This window comes from Moschus berezovskii, chromosome 22, assembly GCF_049115385.1.
Source record: "Moschus berezovskii isolate FMDL1 chromosome 22, NW_MosBer_1.0, whole genome shotgun sequence".
Classification (NCBI taxonomy): domain Eukaryota; kingdom Metazoa; phylum Chordata; class Mammalia; order Artiodactyla; family Moschidae; genus Moschus; species Moschus berezovskii.
The window spans coordinates 9,121,318-9,140,583 of NC_142481.1; the positions used below are offsets into that span (position 1 = coordinate 9,121,318).

Consider the following 19,266-nt stretch of genomic DNA (forward strand, 5'->3'; position numbering starts at 1 on the left):
CTCCTCTGTCCATTGGATTTTTCAGGCAAGAAATAGGGTGGGTTGCCATTTCCTCCTCCAGGGGCTCTTCCCGTATCGAACCAGAGTCTCCTGTGTCTTCTGCATTGGCAAGCAGATTCTTTACCACTGAGCCACCTGGGAAGCCCATCTGAGACATTACTCCACTTCAAAAACTGCACACTCATCCAGGTCACTTAACACATTATTAGTCAGTAACTTTTGAGTTTTTCTCATTCTAGACTGGGAGATTTGGGATATTTCGGACACATTTATTTTGACAAAAGAGATACACCAGGCAAACAAAGCAAAAACTACACTGAAAATCATCAATTGTTAATAAAGGTTCTAAGCCTCATTCTTTTTGTTAATTAGCATTCCACAGTCTAAAGTTACCAAGAATTATTCTCTTTTTCAAGGACACAAGTTGATCTGATTTGTTCAGCTGATTGATAGCTCAAGTAAACTTATTCTCGCTTGTTCACAGTGGTCAAGCATTCTCCCAGACTAGGACTGCCCTGGAGGTCCAGGGGTTACGATTCTGCGCTTCCACTGCAGCGTGTGGGCATTTGACCCTTGGTCTGGGAACTAAGATCCCACATCCCTCCTATGACCAAGAAAAAAAGAAAATTCTCCCAGGAGTAAATCCCTTTTGATAAAAAGAAGAAGAAGAAGAAGAATATTATACTCATTCCTTCCTATTCAGTTTCACCAATTTGATCTCCAAAAATCTTTCACCAACCTTCACTCCAGCAGCAATGAGAGAATGCCACATTCCCTATCCCTGTGTCCCACCCAACTTGATCAATCTAGCAGGCAGTAATATTAGCATTGCATTCATGATTATATTTTTACTGATAGGTATTCAGACAACATAAAATTTACCCATTTAAAGTATACAATTCAGGGTTTCTTAATGTATTCACAGAGTTGCCCATTCATCACCATAATCCATTTTAGAACTTTTTCACCGCCCGAAATAGACCAGTTAGTCCCCATTTTCCCTTCTCCCAAGTTCCTGGAACGTGCTAATCCGCCTTCTGTCCCTATGGCTTTGTCTCTTCTGGACATTTCCTATAAATGGAACCATAAACATGTGAGCTTTTGTGTCTGGCTTCTTTCTATGAGCCTAATGTTTTCAAGGTTCATCCATACTGTAGTATGAATCAGTACCTTATTCCTTTTTGTGGTTAAAACAACATTCCACGGTATGAATACATGACATTTTGTTTATCCCTCCATCAATAGATGGACATTTTTGTTTCATTTCCACCTTTTGGTTTTTGTGAATAGTGCTTGCCATGAACATTTTCACATTTAGTGTATACATTTTCCTAAAACAGTATCAGTGAGTTAGTCCATCTAGTTATACTTTTATTGGCCAAATACACTGCCACACTAGAAAATCTTTGAGGGCAGGGAAATTGCTCTTCTTATCACTCCTGCTTTCCCACCACATTTGTTAGGCTTGATAGGGAAGAGTTGACAGATGACAGAACTTTTCTATACCTTCTGTAACTAAGTAGCAATTCAAAACAATGAACTTGACCTATAATAACATTTTTGTTTTATTTAATTTTTTTTTTGCACTACAGCTTGCAGGCTCTTAGTTCCCCAACCAGGGATCGAACTCTTGCCCCCACACAGTGGAAGGGCAGAGTCCTAACCCCTAGACTGCCAGGGAAGTCCTTGTTATATTTAATTTTGAATGTGATCGCCCATGTATCTCTAGCGTCCTGGACTGTGAGCCTTGTCATTAATGTTCTCCCTTGACCCCTGAACTCATGAGGGTACCACCAAAAGAGGATGGAATCACCCACTCAGGTCTCTGGACAGAATAGATGTACCATCACTGTCCAACTGATGGTCTTTGGCTGAGGGTATTGGCAGTGATCACCGAGTCTGTCTCAGATACCAACCTACACTCCCAAAGCATGAGAAAGCCAGATTCTGCATCCCCTCAGCTACCAGTCCCCGGATGGTGTCTCTTCTCAGTCACTGCTCATCGAAACATCACGATGTTCCATTTATTACCTTGAAGAAGTAGAGAGAAGGTGGCCTCCGGTTACATTCTATAGACCAAGGACATTACCAGGTTCGCCCCTGTTGACAGCAGCACCATTGATTGTCTTGGTGACTAGTGTGTTCCCAGCTGCCCAAGAAGCAGAAAAGATGTACAATTATGGCAGAAGGTTGGCAGAAAGGGAGCAGGGTAATGTCCACTGATGGCAAAATGCCACCGTGAGCATCAGAGAGTGACATAAATCGGAAAACAAGATCTCTTTGCTTTGTTTCATGTTGTACTTGATCACTTATTTGTCATCTCCCGATGATGACAATAAAAGTCCCAGGGGATGAGCATCATGAGCTGTGGTCTCCCCTGCCCATGGCCTCCCGGAGATCCAGGCACAAGCAATGCTTAGATCCAGGTCTACACAGCCTCAGTTCAGTCCAGTCGCTCAGTCATGTCCAACTCATTGCAATCCCATGGACTGCAGCACACCAGGCCTCCCTTTCCATGACCAACTCCTGGAGCTTGCTCAAGCTCATGTCCATTGAGTCGGTGATGCCATCCAACCATCTCATCCTCTGTCATCCCCTTCTCCTCCTGCCCTCAGTCTCTCCCAGCATCAGGGTCTTTTCCAGAGTCAGCTCTTCGCATCAGGTGGCCAAAGTATTGGAGCTTCAGCTTCAGCATCAGTCCTTCCAATGAATAGTCAGGGATGATTTCCGTTAGGATTGACTGGTTTGATCTCCTTGCTGTCCAAGGGACTTTTAATAGTCTTTTATTATTGAGCAGCTGCAAGTGAGACCTGTCCTGAGAGGCACCAGGAACCCTCTGTATTAAGACAGCCTGGGGCCTGCCCTTTGTGGATGAATGAACTGGGTCTGGTTTCCCTGTTGCATTCAGGAGTTTGGGTCCCAGGAGCCCGATTTCACACTTCTGTGGTGTTGGAGAAGACTCTGAGGATTCCTTGGACTGCAACGAGATCCAACCAGTCCATCCTAAAGGAAATCAACCCTGAATATTCATTGGAAGGACTGATGCTGAAGCTGAAGCTCCAATACTTTGGCCACCTGATGCGAAGAGCCGACTCACTGGAAAAGACCCAGATGCTGGGAGAGACTGAGGGCAGGAGAAAAACCGGGGGACAGCAGATGAGATGGTTGGGTGGCACACATTCAATGGACATGAGTTTGAGCAAACTCTGGAGATAGTGAAGGACAGGGAAGCCTGACAAACTGCCGACCATGGGATCTCAGAGTTGGACATGATTGAGAACAACAACATCAAATAAAAGGATTAACCAATTATTAATCACTCTCTTGCAAGGCAGGGAGGCTGAGGGTGGGGCAAGAGAGGGTGGGTTTCAGGACCCTTAGGGTGTGCCTAGGTGGGCACAGCATAAAACCGGGATGTCTGTCCCAGGCCTGTGAGCAGAGTCTCAAACTCTGACAGCAGAACAGCAGGAGGATGCAAGAACCGGAGTCCATCATGAGTGAGTCTGGCCTCCTGGGACTTAGTGGAGTTTGGGGGTGGAATCACATTATTGGGGGAGAGGAGCAGAGAGCCTGGCCCTCGGGGGTTGCCTGTCAGGGTGGCTCTCCCCTTGGATGGGAGATGGTAGGGGGTTGGGGAGAGCACCAAGGGTCACCAAGGAGCCTGTCCTGCCTGCCTTCCCAGGGCAGAGTCCTGGAATAAATACTCCACGGGCTGAGATCAAGCCCATTTCCAAGCTGTGCTCACTGAGGCCCAGAGAATTGCAGGGGTTAGGGCTGGAGGGCGGACAGCCAAGGTCTGACCAACAACCTCACTCCGGATGCCCCAGGCTTCTCCCGCCCTCGGGCCTGAGTCCCACCCGCTCACCTGGGTCTGGTCCAGGGAGGGGGAGGGTGCCAGGCGGGCTGGGGCCGGTTCCTGGGCTCATGGGACCCTGTCTCCCCGGTGGTCAGGCCCCACGCAGAGGTCAGCGCCCCCGAACAGAAAGCGGCGGGAGCGCACGGTGTACAGCAAAGAGCAGTTGGAGGCGCTCAAAGAAGCCTTCCTGAAGAACGAGTACCCGAGCTACCAGGACCGCCTGCGCCTGGCGGCCAGGCTCCACCTGGACGAACACAGAGTGCAGGTCTGAGCTTCCCGCCCGGGGCCGCCCCTCCGCCCTCCCGGGGCCTCTGCTGGGGACCGCGAGGCCAGAGGGGCCAGGGCTGCCCCGGGTCCCGCAGCAAGCAAGGGGTCTCCCCGCTGTGGACCCAGGGCTGGAGCCCCGGCCGCCTCAACCCTGTGCTGCACCCCGCCAACCGCATCCGGCCTGCCTGACGCCCCCATTGCCCCGGGGTGTCCCGGTGCCCAGCCCTCAGGGCGTCTGACCCCATGCACCCTCTCGGGCAGACCCCTTCCTGCCCCGTGGGTGCCCAAGCCCTGCCCCCTGCCCTCTGCGCCCCTTCCCGCCGCCTCCTGAACCCCAGGAGCCTCTAATTGGGTGGGGGGCGGAGGGGGAGGGGAGGCGGGACTCTCAGCAGGACAGCCTCCCCCCCCAGCAGAGGCGATGTTGCGGGGGCCTCGCCTCTCACACCCCCTCCTCCCGGTCCCCTCTGCACCCCCAGGTGTGGTTCAAGAACCGCCGGGCCCAGCGCTCCCGTCTGGAGCGACGGCAGGCCGAGGGCGGATACCAGAGGGCCGGCGACGCGCCCACGGACCCCGGAGACCCCTGGACCCCCGCCCCCGCCCCGGAATCTGCAGCCGCAGCTGCGAGCCCGCGTTTCCCAGACAGCCCGGGCTTCTACAGCCGCCCTCCTCCCCCCAGCCCCGCGGGGGTGCTCCCAGCGCCCGAGCCCGGCGTCTCCAGCCACCACCCGGCCACGTGGGTCCCGGCACAGGGCGTCCACGTGTACGGCCCGGCTGCTCCGGCCCCGGCCCCGGCCCCGGGCTGGCCTCGGGACCCCGACGCCGCGAACTACCGCCCGGATGCTCTTCCGCTTCCTGACTGTGCCCTGCTGTTCTCATCCGGGGAGCTCTTTTCCGAACCCTCTTCCCCCTTGAATTCTGTGTCCCCGGTGGATGAGGACGATTTAGGTTCCCGGCGGTTCACGAATTTATAGGGTCGTGGTCATCTGTCCCCGCAAAGTCCTGCAGACCCCGAGGGGCAGAGAGGCCCAGGGCGCTGGGAGCCTGCACGGGGCGCCCCCGCGTCCGGGAAGGTGCGGTGGCTTGGTCTGCACAGCTGGTTTACTGTGTGCATCTCCCTTGAGCCGGTCTGGGGAGGGGGCGTTTCTGTGTCACTGTGAGGCCACCGCGAAGCCCTGAAGCTCCCTGCCCGGTTATTTGGGGCGCACGTGGGAACTGCTGTCAATGGAATCGCTGCTGGCCGTTCGTGTGTGCTCCGGCTTGGTGGATGCTGCAGGAGAACTTTCTGTGCAAGCGAGACCAACATCATTCGCCGCCCCCTGAATGTTGAGGATTTGAGACATTTTCATGTTTGCCGACCTGCCCTCTTGGGGCTTCTTTATAGTTTTAGTACTGATGCCTCCAATGATGCAGAAATTAAGTAAGCTCTTGTCAGGTGTTAATTGGACATTAGGGATACTTGTAAATTGTCCTTTCCCCCGCCCCTTCCATTTCTCTCAAATTGTCTGAATTTATATTGTCTATCTTTTTTGGTGGTTAAAGTGTTACAAACATTTTTCCCATGTGTATTTTCTATACGTAGCATTTTCTTGATTTTAATGTTGTGTGTTTCAGTGCCTCTCATTATCTTTTGTGATGAATTAGTGTTTTTCTCTCGTTTACATCAGTGGCACACTGATACGCTGAAAAAAAAATAGAATAAAAAAAATTTAAATAAATTTTAAATGATTTTTTACAAAATAGGCCCCCATTTTCAAGTTGACATAAAAGTTTATAAAAGCTGACTGTTTTGGGTTTCTCTGGTGGTCCAGTGGTTAAGAATCCACCTTGCAATGCCAGGGACACCAGTTCAATACCTGGTCCAGGAAGACCCCACACACCACAGCTACTAAGACCTGCACATTCTAGAGTTTGGTCTCTGTAACAGGAGAAGCCACCTCAATAAACTAGAGAAAGCTTATGCAGCAATGAAGACCCAGCACAGTAAAAAATAATTTAAAAAAAAACTTGACATTCAAGGTCTACTTGCTTTGTCTCAAGCTGAAAACAGTTTACAGATAACATTAGTCTGAGATTCCCAGTCTGCTGTTTCCAATATAGTTCAGGGGTTTCAAATGGCAACCCACTCCAGTATTCTTGTCTTGGAGAATCCCATGGACAGAGGACTCTGGCAGGCTACAGTCCATGGGGGTTGCAAAGAGTGGGACACGACTGAGCAGCTAACACGGGGGTTTCTGGGGCGGGGCTGTGGAGGCAGGAGTTGCTCTTTTCTCCTCTAGCATTGCTGCTTTTTAAAAAGCATTTCTTTGGCTGCATCTGGTCTTAGTTGGGGCATGTGGGATAGTCGCTGTTTCCTGCAGCCATTGTAGCATGAGGGCTCAATATTTGTGGCACGAAGACTTAACTGCTTTGCAACATGTGGGATCTTAATTCCCCAACCAGGAATGGAACCCAAATCCCCTGCTTTTCAAGGAGGATTCTTAACCACTGGACCACCAGGGAAGTCCCTACTGCTTTCCTCTTTCTTCTTGTTTAAGATACCTTTCATTAGCACATAAAGATAATGTCTTCTTCCCTAAAATCATAATAGTTTTAACCCCCATATTTAGGTCTTAAAACAACTAGAACTGATTGTGGATGTATGGTGTGAGGTAGGGGTTTCTGTTTCTTTCCTCATGGATTTCCATCCCAGGGAGCTCAGTGTGTAAAGAACCTGTCTGCCAATGCAGGAGACACAGGTTCGATCCCTGGGTCAGAAAGATCCTCAGGAGAAGGAAATGAAGCCACTCCAGTATTCTTGCCTGGGAAATCCCATGGACAGAGGAGCCTGGTGGGCTACAGTCCATGGGGTCGCAAAGAGCTGGACACGACCGAGCAACTGAGCACGCACGTGGATTTCCAGTGGTCATTTTGTGGATAGGTTAGTTAATTTGTCATCAATCAAGGGTCCAGTCACAGATGGATCGATGTCCACAAAGTCTTCATTTGGGGTCCTTGATCTTTATAACTTTGCACTAATTACCTGTTCCCTCTGTCTCCAGTTTTTCTGCTGCTCATCCTGACCCCTAGCTCTCCCCACAGCCAATTTTCTGGCCCCATCCTGGTCCCCTTTAGCAAATTCTCCAATCTTCTTAGGCCAGGCCAGCCTCAGCAAAATAGAGTGAGAATTAGCAGGGATTTAGAGGTCCACGTGACAGACTGTGGTTTGGGGGGTGGTGGAGAGACAGTTGCGAGGATAGAATGAGACCGTGTTTATCAGAGAAGCCCTGGGTGGAATGGAGACCAAAAAAACACACACACAGACCCCACAAGGAGACTGAGGGACACAGGAGAGAGACTGGAGTCATACAGAGAGGCAGAGAGGGGGATTTAGGGGGTGGGGCAGAAAGGAAAGGGAACCGAGGCACCCCAGCCCTGCTCCCTAAATGGAAACAGACAAGGTCCCTCCCGCATGTGTCACTTTCCATGTGACAGCTGCCGTCCTCCATGTTCTAATATCCTTACAAAAGGTCCTTTAAGGTCAGCAACCTAATCCTTTACCTACAGAAGGTCACACCAAACATCAGAGCCTTCAACTGCCTTTCTGAGAAGACGGCGGGTGTCTGAGCTGAGCGTGAACCAGGCTGCCCAGCTGAAGACCTCAGTCCTTAACCCCTCCACTCTCTCGAGTTTTACTGTTTATCTGCTTCTTGGACCGCTCAGAGAAAGCCATGTGGACAGCTGGATCTCTGTGAGACTTTGGGTAACAGTCATCACCTTGGGTGGGTGTGAATTACACGGAGTGTGCAATTGACACGCTGGGCACTGATTTACAGAAAGTGCTGGATAAATGGGTGGTCTTATCTTACCGGGCTTCCCAGGTGGTGCTAGAGGTAAAGAACCTGCCTGCCAATGCAAGAGACTTAAGCGATTCGGGTTCCATCCTTGGATCGGGGAAGATTTCCCTGGAGGAAGACATGGTAACCCACTCCAGTATTCTTGCCTGGAGAATCCCATGGACAGAGGCACCTGGTAGGCTACAGTCCGTAGGGTCGAAAGGAGTCGGACACAACTGAAGCGAGTTAGCACACACGCGGGCACTATTCTACCGCTGAGACAACCCCCCGAACCCCATCTCCATCTTTTCCCTCCTCTGACTCACCCATCTCCCATCTCTCTGCCCTTTGTGCTTCCCTTCCTTCTCCCTCTCTCTGGCCTCTCTCCTGCCCCTTCAGGTCCCTGGACTTCTCCCCAGCAGGTTTCTTTGGCTTTGACCTAGTCTCACTCACCACGTGTGCCAACCTCTTAGGCCAGTCAGGCCAGCATCTGCAGAATACGTGCACAGGCACGATCGGAGGTGGGCTGAAGGGGACATGGCACTCACTGGCAGACGAAGCTCAGAACTTTCTCAGACCCCCACTCACATCTGCCCGTGTTTCCTTGGTGACCAGGAGACTTCCCTTTCGGCTGTTGGTGCTGTTGGGGTCTCCGGGACCCCCTCCTCAACATAAGTCCCAGGGAGATGCTCTTGGGAAGGAAAGATGAAGCTGCCCAATCTCCTCTAGTCCTGATTGATCTGCCGTGACTCGGGCAGTGGACGGAGTGTGGTGTAGATCACAGACATACTCGGCTGCATTTGCATTTTTATTCAAAATTTCAGTACACATATCTCCAAACTCATTCAGCTGGATACATTAAATAATATATAGTTTTTGTAAGTCCATAAAAGAGGTTTATGAGGAGTTGATGGAATCCTAGTCCTTTGCACAGTGACTAGCGCATACTGCTTGAAACTCCAGACAATGTTTCTTTTCTCTCTCAGTTCCTCCATCCCCCTCTTGCTCACACCCTCTTCATTTATAGCTTATCTTATTTATTCTTTAAATATGCAGCCAGTGACCATGCAAAGGGCTTCCCAGGTGGCGCTAGTGCTAAAGAACCTGCCTGCCAATGCAAGGGACTGGGGTTCGATCCCTGGGTCAGGAAGATCCCCTGGAGGAGGGCATGGCAACCCACTCCAGTATTCTTGCCTGGATAATCCGCATGGACAGAGGAGCCTGGCGGGGTACCATCCGTGGGGTCGCAGAGTCGGACATGACTTTGCACGCATGCACGCACGACCAGGCAAATACTGCTAACCATCACAGCCAGGGAGCATGTCCTCCCTTTTAATACCTTCCCTCTGTTTCTTCCCGTCTGAGGTGGGAGCATCACTCACCTCTGTCTTTCCAGCTCCCTCTTCCTCTACCGCCCCCTACCGGCCTCCTGCGGCCATCCTGGCCCCTGAGTCTCCCCCACAGCCGGTCCTCTGACCCTGTCCTGGTTCCATTTAGCAAATGCGCCAATCCTCTTATGCCGGCAGGCCTCAGGAGAGCAGAGAGGAAAATTAGATCAAACTGGAGAGAGAGGGAAGGGAGTCATGTGACAGGTGACGGAGGTTGGGGAGGGGGGATGGACAGACATGACAGGATGGACGGCTCTGGGGGCTGCCAAGACGCAACAGAAGCTCCTCCTGCTTATCTAACAGACCCTGTTAGGGATCGATGCAGAAGCACACGAAGAAACAGGGGCAGAGGAGGGAGACCCAGAGGCAGAGGCACTGCTGACTGGAATGAGCTGCTCCCACTCATAGACGTGGGGCGTCTTGACCCCCGAGGGCCTGGGGATTTTGATATCTCTCATCTAGATTGCTAGGAGCACAGATTATCGTTTCTAAATATCATTTCCCTCTGGGAGTAACCCGAGTTTTGGCAGAAAGATTGGATCCAGGTCTGAGGCAGGAAAAATGAAGGTGAACTGACACCATCTTATCAGCAAAAGCACAAAAAAAGCTCTCAGAGACGATGGGGTTTCTGTCCAAACGCTCGGGGACCAGCCTGAAGAAACCAAAGGTGGGACCATTAGAACTTCAAAAGAAGAATGTCGGCAAGCAAGTTGAAAGACGTCAAATACGTACAAACCCATAGGTTCATAATGGTCCTCAAAAATAGAGGAAAAAAAGAGAAATTGGTTGAGGCTCTGATTTAAACATTGCCATCTTGCCACCATGAGGCATAAACCAAGCACATGAAAACCCAACGAGGTAAAGAAAGGAAAACATGAAAATACAGAAAAGTTCTTGGAGACGTCCCTCGTGGTCCAGTGGACATGGCTCCACTTTGCAATGCAAGGGACACCGGTTTGACGCCTGCTCCGGAAAGATCCCATATGCCACTGAGCAACAAAGCCTGTGCGCCTAGAGCCCGGGGCTCCGCAGCAAGAGAAGCCTCTGAAGTGAAAAGCCCACGCACTGCAACTCTAGAGTAGGCCCCGTCTGCTGCAGCTAAAGAAAGCCCACCCAAAGCAAGGAAGACCCACCACAACCAATAAATGCACCTTTAAAAAATAATAATAATAATATACTATAAGTTTCCAATTCAGGGAATGTGGGCCCGATCCCTGGTCTGGGAATTAATATCCTGCATGCCATATGGCAAAAGAAAAAAAAAAAGTGTCATGTCACCAAGCCTAAGATGGTGATTCACTTTACGGCAAATCTCAAGGAAATGATTCTATGCTGCTGCTAAGTCACTTCAGTCGTGTCCGACTCTGTGTGACCCCATAGACGGAAGCCCACAAGGCTCTCCCATCCCTGAGATTCTCCAGGCAAGAACACTGGAGTGGGTTGCCATTTCCTTCTCCAATGTGTGAAAGTGAAAAGTGAAAGTGAAGTCGCTCAGTCGCATCCGACCCTTAGCGACCCCATGGACTTCAGCCCACCAGGCTCCTCCATCCATGGGATTTTCTAGGCAAGAGTACTGGAGTGGCTTGCCATTGCCTTCTCCGAAATGATTCTATAGTGCATACTGATTCCTGGTGATCCGAGGGGATGTGGGAAGCTGCAGTTCTCCCAAGTGGCTACATGGTGTCGCTGTTGGAAAAGAATTCAGTGTTTCCCCCAGGTCAGGCTTCCAGTGACGATCCTGCTGAATTCTTTTTCTTGAAGACATGAATTGTCTTGGTTAAGACATAATAGGGTCATGGTATTTTCTGTTTCTCCTCCACCCATAGGTAAAATCAAAAGGAGCCTGGTAGATATTTCTAGCGCTTACCATTTTTTCGGGCTCCCCTTCCTTTCCTGACCACCGTTCCCAGGTTTGTTCTACAGGTGGGTGGAGCCTTGGAACCATTCTGGCCAATGGGCTGCGACCAGAACTGAGATGTGTGTCACTTCCTGGCTAAGGTCTTTCAGAGCTAGTGCGTGTTTCTTTCCCCAGCCATGCGGACTGAGGATGCTGTGGGTCCAGGGGCAATAGCAGAAGAGAGTCTCTGTCTAGATCTGCACTGTCCAATAAGATAGCCACGCGCCACACTTGCCATGAATTTGAATGCCAGTTGAAATAAAGTAAAATAAAAATTCAGTTCCAGACTTGCCTGGTGGTCCAGTGGCTAAGAATCTGCCTGCCAATGCAGGGGACACAGGTTCGATCTCTGGTTCGGGAAGAGTTCACGTGCCTCGGGGCAACTAAGCCTGTGGGCCATGACTACTGATACCCACACACCTAAAGCCCGTGCACCGCAACAGGTGTGATGAGAAGCCTGTGACCCACAAGTAGGGAGTGGCCCCTACTCATCGCTAGAGAAAGCTGGAGCACAGCTATGAAGACGCAGCACAGCCAAAAATATGAATGAACTAAAAAACTCTCAGTTCCTCAGTCACATCCACCACCCTTCAAGCTCTCCATAGCACTGCGTGGCCTGTGCCCAGTGGCCATGGTGTTAGAGCAGATACAGAGAAATTCCATCAGCACAAAGTCCTCCCGGACAGATGCTGCTCCAGGTCACCGAATGGTGCGGGGAGGGCACCTGCCCTGAAGAGGGCTTTGCACGTGCTGGGCTAACCCACTGAGATTTGGGTTTGTTTTTGCGTGTTTCCACAGAAGCGTAACCCAGCCTAGCGCTCCGGTGGCGTTACAACCAAGCTTCCTTCCAGTAAATTCGGCAAGTCCACCTACCTGGTTTAGACCTAAACCACCAGAATTTACTGAATTGTCAGAATTGTTACCAATGAAGGTGAGTGAGGGCTTTGCTTCTTGTTGATACTATTGATGGTTGTCATAGGAGTTTTTCCAGATGATACTGGGTATGGATCCATGGAGCACAGGCGCAGTCTCATGGGTCAGCATTTGGCTTAGGGGAGAAATGACTTCATTTCTGTCCTCCTAGAACGAGTGACTCAAGGTTTGAGAGTTCATTGGATTAGAATTATATTTGAAGTAAGTGCAGACTTTGTGGCCACCAAAAGCATCTTGGAACTTTCTGGTGATCCAGTGGCTACAACTTTGCGCTCCCAATGCAGGGGGCCCTAGTTTGATCCCTGGTGAGGGATCTTGATCCCACATGCTGCAACTAAGACCCGGTTCGGCCAAATAAACAATTTAAAAAAAAAAAAAAAAAAAGAGTTCCTCAAACGAAAGAAAAAGTTCCTCAATTCTGAGTGAATCTAACGGTCTTCATATGACCTTCTGCCAGGAAAGTCATTTTTTAAAAAATCACTGCTGTTGACCCAGCTGTTCTGTCTGCCCAAAGGAACTGAGAACTGGTGTTTAAACAAAAACTTGTACACGAAAGTTCACAGCAGCACTACTCACAGTAGCCAAGGAGTATAAACAACCTAAACTTTCACCAACTGATGAAATGGTGGTCCAGAGTAGAAAATTATTCAGCCATAAAAAGACCACACATATTGTATGATTCCATTTTTATGAAATCTCCCAATAGGGAAATCTACAGAAAGTAATTAGTGGTTGCTCCAGGGTGGGGGGTGGGGGGTGCTGGGGACCAAAGGGGTGCTCAGGACTGGAGGGGTGCTCTAGAGTATGAGGGTTTCTCCTTGAGGTGGTGAAAATGTTCCAAAGTTGACCATGGTGGGACTTCCCTCAAAATAAATTGAGGTTTGTACAGGACATCAGTGACCAGACTCCCATCACTTTTGCCATCTTGCCACATGAGATTTAAGAACTGAGCCTGAGACTGCCAGGCCCTTCCCAGTGTCCTCACCCTGGCAGGAGCACCAGGCCTCCGAAGGTCGAGGCTCAGACACAGTGTGGTTACGTCTGCTTCACTTCCCTGGCCAAAGCAAGTCATGGGATCAAACTCAAAGCTAGGAGGTGAGGACAGCTCATCTCCAGAGTGAGGATGGTAAAGGGGGCAATGCAGACTTGAGGAGGGCTGAAACATGAGGGGCACAGTCCAACACACCACCCGGCACTTCTCTCCCAATCGCTGCCGTTTACCTCCTGAACACAGGATGCACACCCCTGATAGCTCCAGGGGGCATCCAGAGACCACCTCCACCTTGGCTTAAGGGACCACTGAAAAGTTCAACCCTGAGTTGGTCCTAGCTCCATACTACCAAGTCACCAATTTCCTGGAGTGGAGACCAGGAGAAGGAGGCTCCAGGGGAAAAATGGACACACGCAGACACAGGCCTGTTTTGTTAACCTCATCACCATTTATTGAGTTGTAAGCTGTTGCCATCACTGCTGAAATCTGAGACTCACTCATTCTGATCCTCCTCTCGGCTTCCCCTTGAAAAGGAAGCCTGGAGCAGGACCAACTCCAAACACCACAGGGTAGAAGGGAGACGTGGTGGGGGGGTTGGTAGGAGATGCAGGGGGATGAGGGATGGGGGAAGGCAGCAGGACCAGTGTGCGGGGACACACACACACTCCCCCCACACACACAGGCAAAGACCAGAGGTGTCCATCTCTGCTCCAACCGGCAGCCGTGAGAACATCAGGGAAGGACCAGGCGTCCAAGAGACATTTCAGTCCTTCCTGTCATGAAGCGTCTGCCGAGAGGGGCTGGGCCACGGTTACTGGTCTGTGTGGAGAAGAGGCAGGGAGGGGGGTTCAAACTACCGGGAGAGGCCGGATGAAAGCCAGTCGCTTCCTTGCCTTTCATCTCTTAAGCGTTCCCTGTAATAAACTGTAACCAGGAGTGGAACAGCTCTGCTGTGTTCTGAATCCTGCAAGAATCGCTGAGTCTGAGGGGGGTTTCGGGACTCCTGAAATTGCACTCAACCTGTGAACAAGAGTCACTCCTTCCCCTCTCTCTTTTATATGAATCCCATCTTGACTTATCTTAGACAAAATCATCATTGGTGGACTTCTCTAGAATCCAAGCAAACCTCGCACTGGTTTAAGCAAACGCCTTTGAGTGACTGACAGTCTGGAGGTGGCAAATGGTGTGTTTCTGCAAGGGATGTGCTCCATTTAAGAATTCAAGTCCCCCTCAAAGGGGCACCCCTCCCTCCTGACAACAACAGCCCACACGTAGCCAGCTCATGCAGCCCTGGAATTATGGAATTCTTTTTTTCCTTTTTCTTTGCGCATTGTTTTTCTTTTTTGGAATTATTCAATTGTTGATTTTTTTTTTTGTAATTTGGGGAGACTCCCACCTTTTCAGACCTGCATAGGAGGCAAGATATTCGTATTTTTGTACTGCATTAATTCAAATTGTACTGCAGGTCCAAATTCCCACTGAAAGCAGCCTCATTCTGCTCTGGTGAGGATGATGAGAAACGGAACTCGAGGTCAAAGCATTTGAGAACCAGGTTGCTGGTGTAAAGCATGCTAGGGGCAGGGGGCTGGGCCCACAGGCTCCTGGGACAGACGTTCAGTTCTAGCACACGGTGGGTGGGAACTGGCACTCAAGCTTAGATGGAGAGTAGAAACTGCTTCCAGGATCTCAAAAGCCAAGAGCCAGAGCTTGGTTAAGGACTGGGTTAGTGACCAGGGCCCAGTTCTAGAGTAGGCTTGGTTTGGGGCCCATCTGGAACACAGAAACTCGAACATTGAAAACCAGGCTCAGAAGATGCTGAAAAGCAGTGCTATGGTCCAGAGGACAAAGTGGAAACTGCTACTTGTTCTGGAACGTACTGGGCTGGAAACTAGTCCTTGGGTTTGGAGTCCATTGGGAACCAGGGGTCAGCTCTGTGGCCTCGGGGCGGGGTCCCCCTCACCTCTGCCTTCAGGGCACATCAGGCCTGAGCCAAAGCGGCTTTGATGGCGGCCACCAGCTTCAGAAACTTGCTCTCCGTGTCCACGTAGCCATCGCCTCCCTGGAAAAGGGAGGACCAGGGGAGGGGTGGGTTGGGACCAAGATGCCAACCCCAGTCCCAACACCCCACTGGCCCCCAGTGAGGCAGGATGGACAGACATACCTTCTTGGAGTGAACCAGCTTTCCCGCTACGAACACTTCAAAGAAGCCGGTGACCTGGGGAGTCCCCTCACCGCACTGGGGAGAAGGAAGAGATGCTGGAGGGGCGGAGATGCCCCCTTGCGGACACCGGCCCCTTCCCAAGGAAGGGGAACACAGTGGGAAGGCGGGGGCTGACCCAAACCACCCCCGCTGCCACCAGGGCTGAGGGACAGACAGACAGAACCCACGTCTGACTCCTTCCCTTCCCCGAGACTCACGATGTCCAGACGGCTAGGGAACTCATCTTCTAACTTCTTCTTGAGCTGAAGATACTGGAAAGGGGTTGGTGGTCATACCAGGGTCCACAGGAGCCACATGGGCTGGCTCACCTCCCACACCCCCCGCTCCTGCCCAGGGCTAGACCCCTCCCCCACTTTCCAGGGCAGCCTCTTGGGACCAGTCGCTTACCTTGGGCTTGTAGCCTCAAGCGCCACTGGTGGGAGCGTGTCCAAGAGAGTGGGTCCCGGCAGAGAAGGAGGGGGACAGTGGAGATCCGGGGAGGGGAGAGCGAAGGGAACAGTGGATCCAGGGAGGGGAGGGGAGAGGCAAGGCAGGCGAGGAGACGGAGGCAAATGGGGCGAGGAAGCAGGAAGAGATGAAGAGGGACATGGATGATACGAGGAGGAGACAGGCACTCTCAAAAGTGAGGCAAGACACGGGCACGCGGGGGGCGGGGCGCAGCACAGAGATGGGAGGGGCACAGGAAGGGAGCCAGCCCCGCGAGGAAAATGCACGGAGCAAGGGAGACAAGAGACGGGGCGGGGGCGGTGCACAGAATCGGGACGACAAGGTGAGACCACAGCGCGAGGCAGAGGGGAGAGGGAGGCAAAATGGAGAGAACCAGGTCAGGACGAGAGCTGCCCAACAACAGCAGCCCCACCGACAGCAAGTACCCAAGTCTCAGGAAAGCATTACTGCAGGATTCCCAAGGCCCTCCCATGCCGGAGGGTGAACGATAACCGCCTCCCCACCCGCCACCGCAGACTATTTCGGGACCGGAGTCTGGTGCACAGGCGAGCGGCGGCGGAAGGGGCGGCGCCTCAAAATGTCACTCTGCTTGACTCAGCGGGCAGGGACACTGCTAACTAACGCAGTGGCAGATCTGAACCCTTCAAACCCCCAAGAAGGGACCCTCCTCCCCCGCCCCAAGTGGACATTTCAAACAGGACCGCCAGGCGGCCCAGGTGCGGGTTACCCCTGTGATCCGCCCGAGCCCCACTCCCAGCCTCGGTTTCCGCACTTGTAAAATGGAGCTAAAATCCCTGCCCATGGAGTTTCTGGGAAAGGAAATTCAGGGAACATGTATTTATTAAGCGCCTACAGGCCAGCATGCCCGTGCAGGCCAATACAATCCAAGGCGCCAGGGCTATGTATGACACCGTCTACGGGACAGAACGCTCCCTGCCGAGCAGACACGTTTTCACCCTTAAGCGGGCAATTAGATCAAATGTGTAACACCCAACACACAGCACTCACTACGCCATAACCATTAAGACGACAGCCTAGAGGGGTGGGAGGGAGGTTCAAGAGGGAGAGGACATATGTAGACCTCCGGCCAATTCATGGTGACAAAGGGCAGAAACCAACACAATACGGTAAAGCAACGATGCTACAATTAAAGATAAATTAAAAAAAAAATCATTCCCTCTACGGGTGGGAAAAGTGGGGTCAGAAAACGAGGAGGGTTAATAGCAAAAACGCATCCACCGTCTGGGTTTAAGTCCTTGCCCAACACAGGCCGGGACGATCTGGAACCTCCTGACTGTGGCCGGCCCCACCCGACGATCGGTCCTGGGGGCGGGGAGACCGAAGCGCCCTGGGAGGTTCCTCCTGCATTACAAACCGACCCCACCTGAGCCCGGGAGTCGGGGGGGCGGCGTTAAAACGACACACGTGTCTCAGTTCTACCTTTTAGGGCCTGAGACTTCTAGAATGTCACAAATTAGGGGCGGGGGGGACGAGAAATCAACGTCCTCTATCTTCCGCTTCCTCCCACGCCCACCGCGCCCACACGGAACCCTCTCCCCAGTGCAAGGCTCCCCAAGGCTCCTGCCCGCCCCCCGCGCACCCCGACGCCCCCAGAGCCCAGCTCCGCCGGGACAGGGCGGGGCCCGGGCGGGATTCGAAGAGGGCACCTCTGGCCCGCGTGCTCACCAATAAACCACTCGGACGACGACCGCCATCGTGCCGGACCGCGGTGCCCGCTGCGGCGCGGACTCGCGACCCGAACCCGAGTGCTGCAGGGGGAGGTCTGCGCGCCGGGCGGGGCGTGCGCACACAGGCCCGGCACGCGGCGTTCCGCAGCGCGGACCAACGCCGGGAGAGGGGGGGTGAGGGGAGGCCCCCAGAGCGGGGCCGAGAGGCACCCCGCCGCCCGCCGCCCTGAGCCCCCCTCGCAAACCTGCCCCCTCGCCCGCTGTGAGGCCAGGGAAAACCCCGGCAGAGGGGGTCCTCAGGAGAGTCCTCTGCGCACCCCGCTCCCGGGCCCCCCCCCGAGCCAGAATGGTACGGTCTCATGGGGCGGGGGTGCAGGGCCAACCGCTGCTGGTTGCAGACGGAATTGCAGCTGACCTTGCTCGTTTCGCTGCGAGGACCTTGAGGGCGGCCTGAGGGGTAGAGGGGGCCGAGTTCGCAAGGATTCGGGGTACACATGGGCACCCCTGAAGCTGAGGTTTTTTTCAATGAGCGGTCCGGGGGACCCGCTGCCTTATTAAATAAAGCCTGGCATCCAGACCTGGGCGCCGCCTGATCAGCACTGAAGACGCCCCCCAACCCACCCACCCTTTTGCGCCTTCCAGACCTCTTCGAGGCAAGAGATTCATGGAAAGTGCTAGAAGTTGGTAGCTGAGTTATAAGGGCTTAGAAAGCCGATGTATCTCTTGAGCCTCAGTTTCCTCTTCCGGGCATAAATGCCTTCAGAGAATGTTGACCCACTTAACAAATACCTAGTGGGTACCTTGCTACAGTCATACTTTCTGAAGATACAGCTCAGTTCAGTCACTCAGTCCTGTCCGACTCTTTGCCACCCCATGGACTGCAGCAGGCCAGGCTTCCCTGTCCATCACCATCACCATCTCCCAGAGCTTGCTCAAAGTCATGTCCATCCAGTCGGTGATGCCATCAGAAGATACAGCAATGGAAAAATAGCCAAAGTCCCTGCCCTCAGCCCTGCCCGAGGTCTTCCCGCCCCAGCTTCCGTCTCTGACCCCTGATCCTCACCTGTCGTGATCCTGATATCTTGGGGCCCGTGACAGACTAGGTTCAACTCCCACCGCCATTGCTGCTGGCTGTGTGCCGGCTTCGTGACCTAGTAGTCTTGGGCAGGTATCAATATAATGAGCCTGTGACGCAGAGCAGTTAACATGCTGCCGGGGGTAATCAGTGTCCCATAATCAGGTGTCTTTCAGGCTCCCAGGGTGCTCAGAACAAAAATCCAAGCCTTGGAAAGTCCCTGGTGGTCCAGCGATTAGAATTCCAGGCTTTTACTATGGTGGCCAGGGTTCAGTCCCTGGTGGGGAAACTGGGATCTCCTAAGGGGAAGCTAAGATCATGGCATCTGATCCCATCACTTCATGGCAAATAGATGGGGAAATAGTGGAAATAGTGACAGACTATTTTTTGCAGGCTCCAAAATCACTGCAGATGGTGACTGCAGCCATGAAATTAAAAGACGTTTGCTCCTAGGAAGAAAAGTTATGACCAACCTAGACAGCATATGAAAGAGCAGAGACATTACTTTGCCAACAAAGGTCCGTCTAGTCAAACCTATGGTTTTTCCAGTAGTCATGTATGAATGTGAGAGTTGGACTATAAAGAAAGCTGAGCGCCAAAGAATTGATGCTTTTGAACTGTGGTGTTGAAGACTCTTGTGGTGTTGAGAGTCCCTTGGACAGCAAGAATATCCAACTAGTTCTTCCTAAAG

The 19,266-nt window shown here is 52.3% G+C and overlaps 2 protein-coding genes across 2 annotated transcripts; one reads left to right on the plus strand and one right to left on the minus strand.

Annotated features, from left to right (window-relative positions):
• The first annotated feature begins 3,472 nt into the window (after nt 1–3,472).
• Nucleotides 3,473–9,411, plus strand: LOC148774326 (tetrapeptide repeat homeobox protein 2-like). Its single transcript, XM_088829964.1, has 5 exons — nt 3,473–3,497; nt 3,952–4,121; nt 4,600–5,078; nt 8,335–8,456; nt 9,332–9,411. The coding sequence occupies exons 1-5, from the start codon at nt 3,473–3,475 to the stop codon at nt 9,409–9,411; spliced, it is 876 nt and encodes a 291-aa protein (XP_088686090.1).
• Nucleotides 9,412–13,572: 4,161 nt separating this feature from the next.
• SELENOW (selenoprotein W) lies at nt 13,573–17,632 on the minus strand. The gene is made up of 6 exons (XM_055411733.2): nt 17,499–17,632; nt 15,753–15,777; nt 15,563–15,616; nt 15,306–15,380; nt 15,105–15,203; nt 13,573–13,963 (listed from the first exon to the last, which is right to left on the minus strand). Exons 1-5 carry the CDS (start codon nt 17,525–17,527, stop codon nt 15,123–15,125), a joined length of 264 nt encoding a protein of 87 aa, XP_055267708.1. The 5' UTR covers nt 17,528–17,632; the 3' UTR covers nt 13,573–13,963; nt 15,105–15,122.
• Between the last annotated feature and the right edge of the window lie 1,634 nt (nt 17,633–19,266).

Coding starts and splice junctions, on each gene's coding strand:
- LOC148774326 (XM_088829964.1), top strand. CDS start 3,473: ATGCAAGAACCGGAGTCCATCATGA. Junction 4,122..4,599: donor TGGACGAACACAGAGTGCAG/GTCTGAGCTTCC, acceptor CTGCACCCCCAG/GTGTGGTTCAAGAACCGCCG. Junction 8,457..9,331: donor GTGCACAGGCACGATCGGAG/GTGGGCTGAAGG, acceptor CTGTCTTTCCAG/CTCCCTCTTCCTCTACCGCC.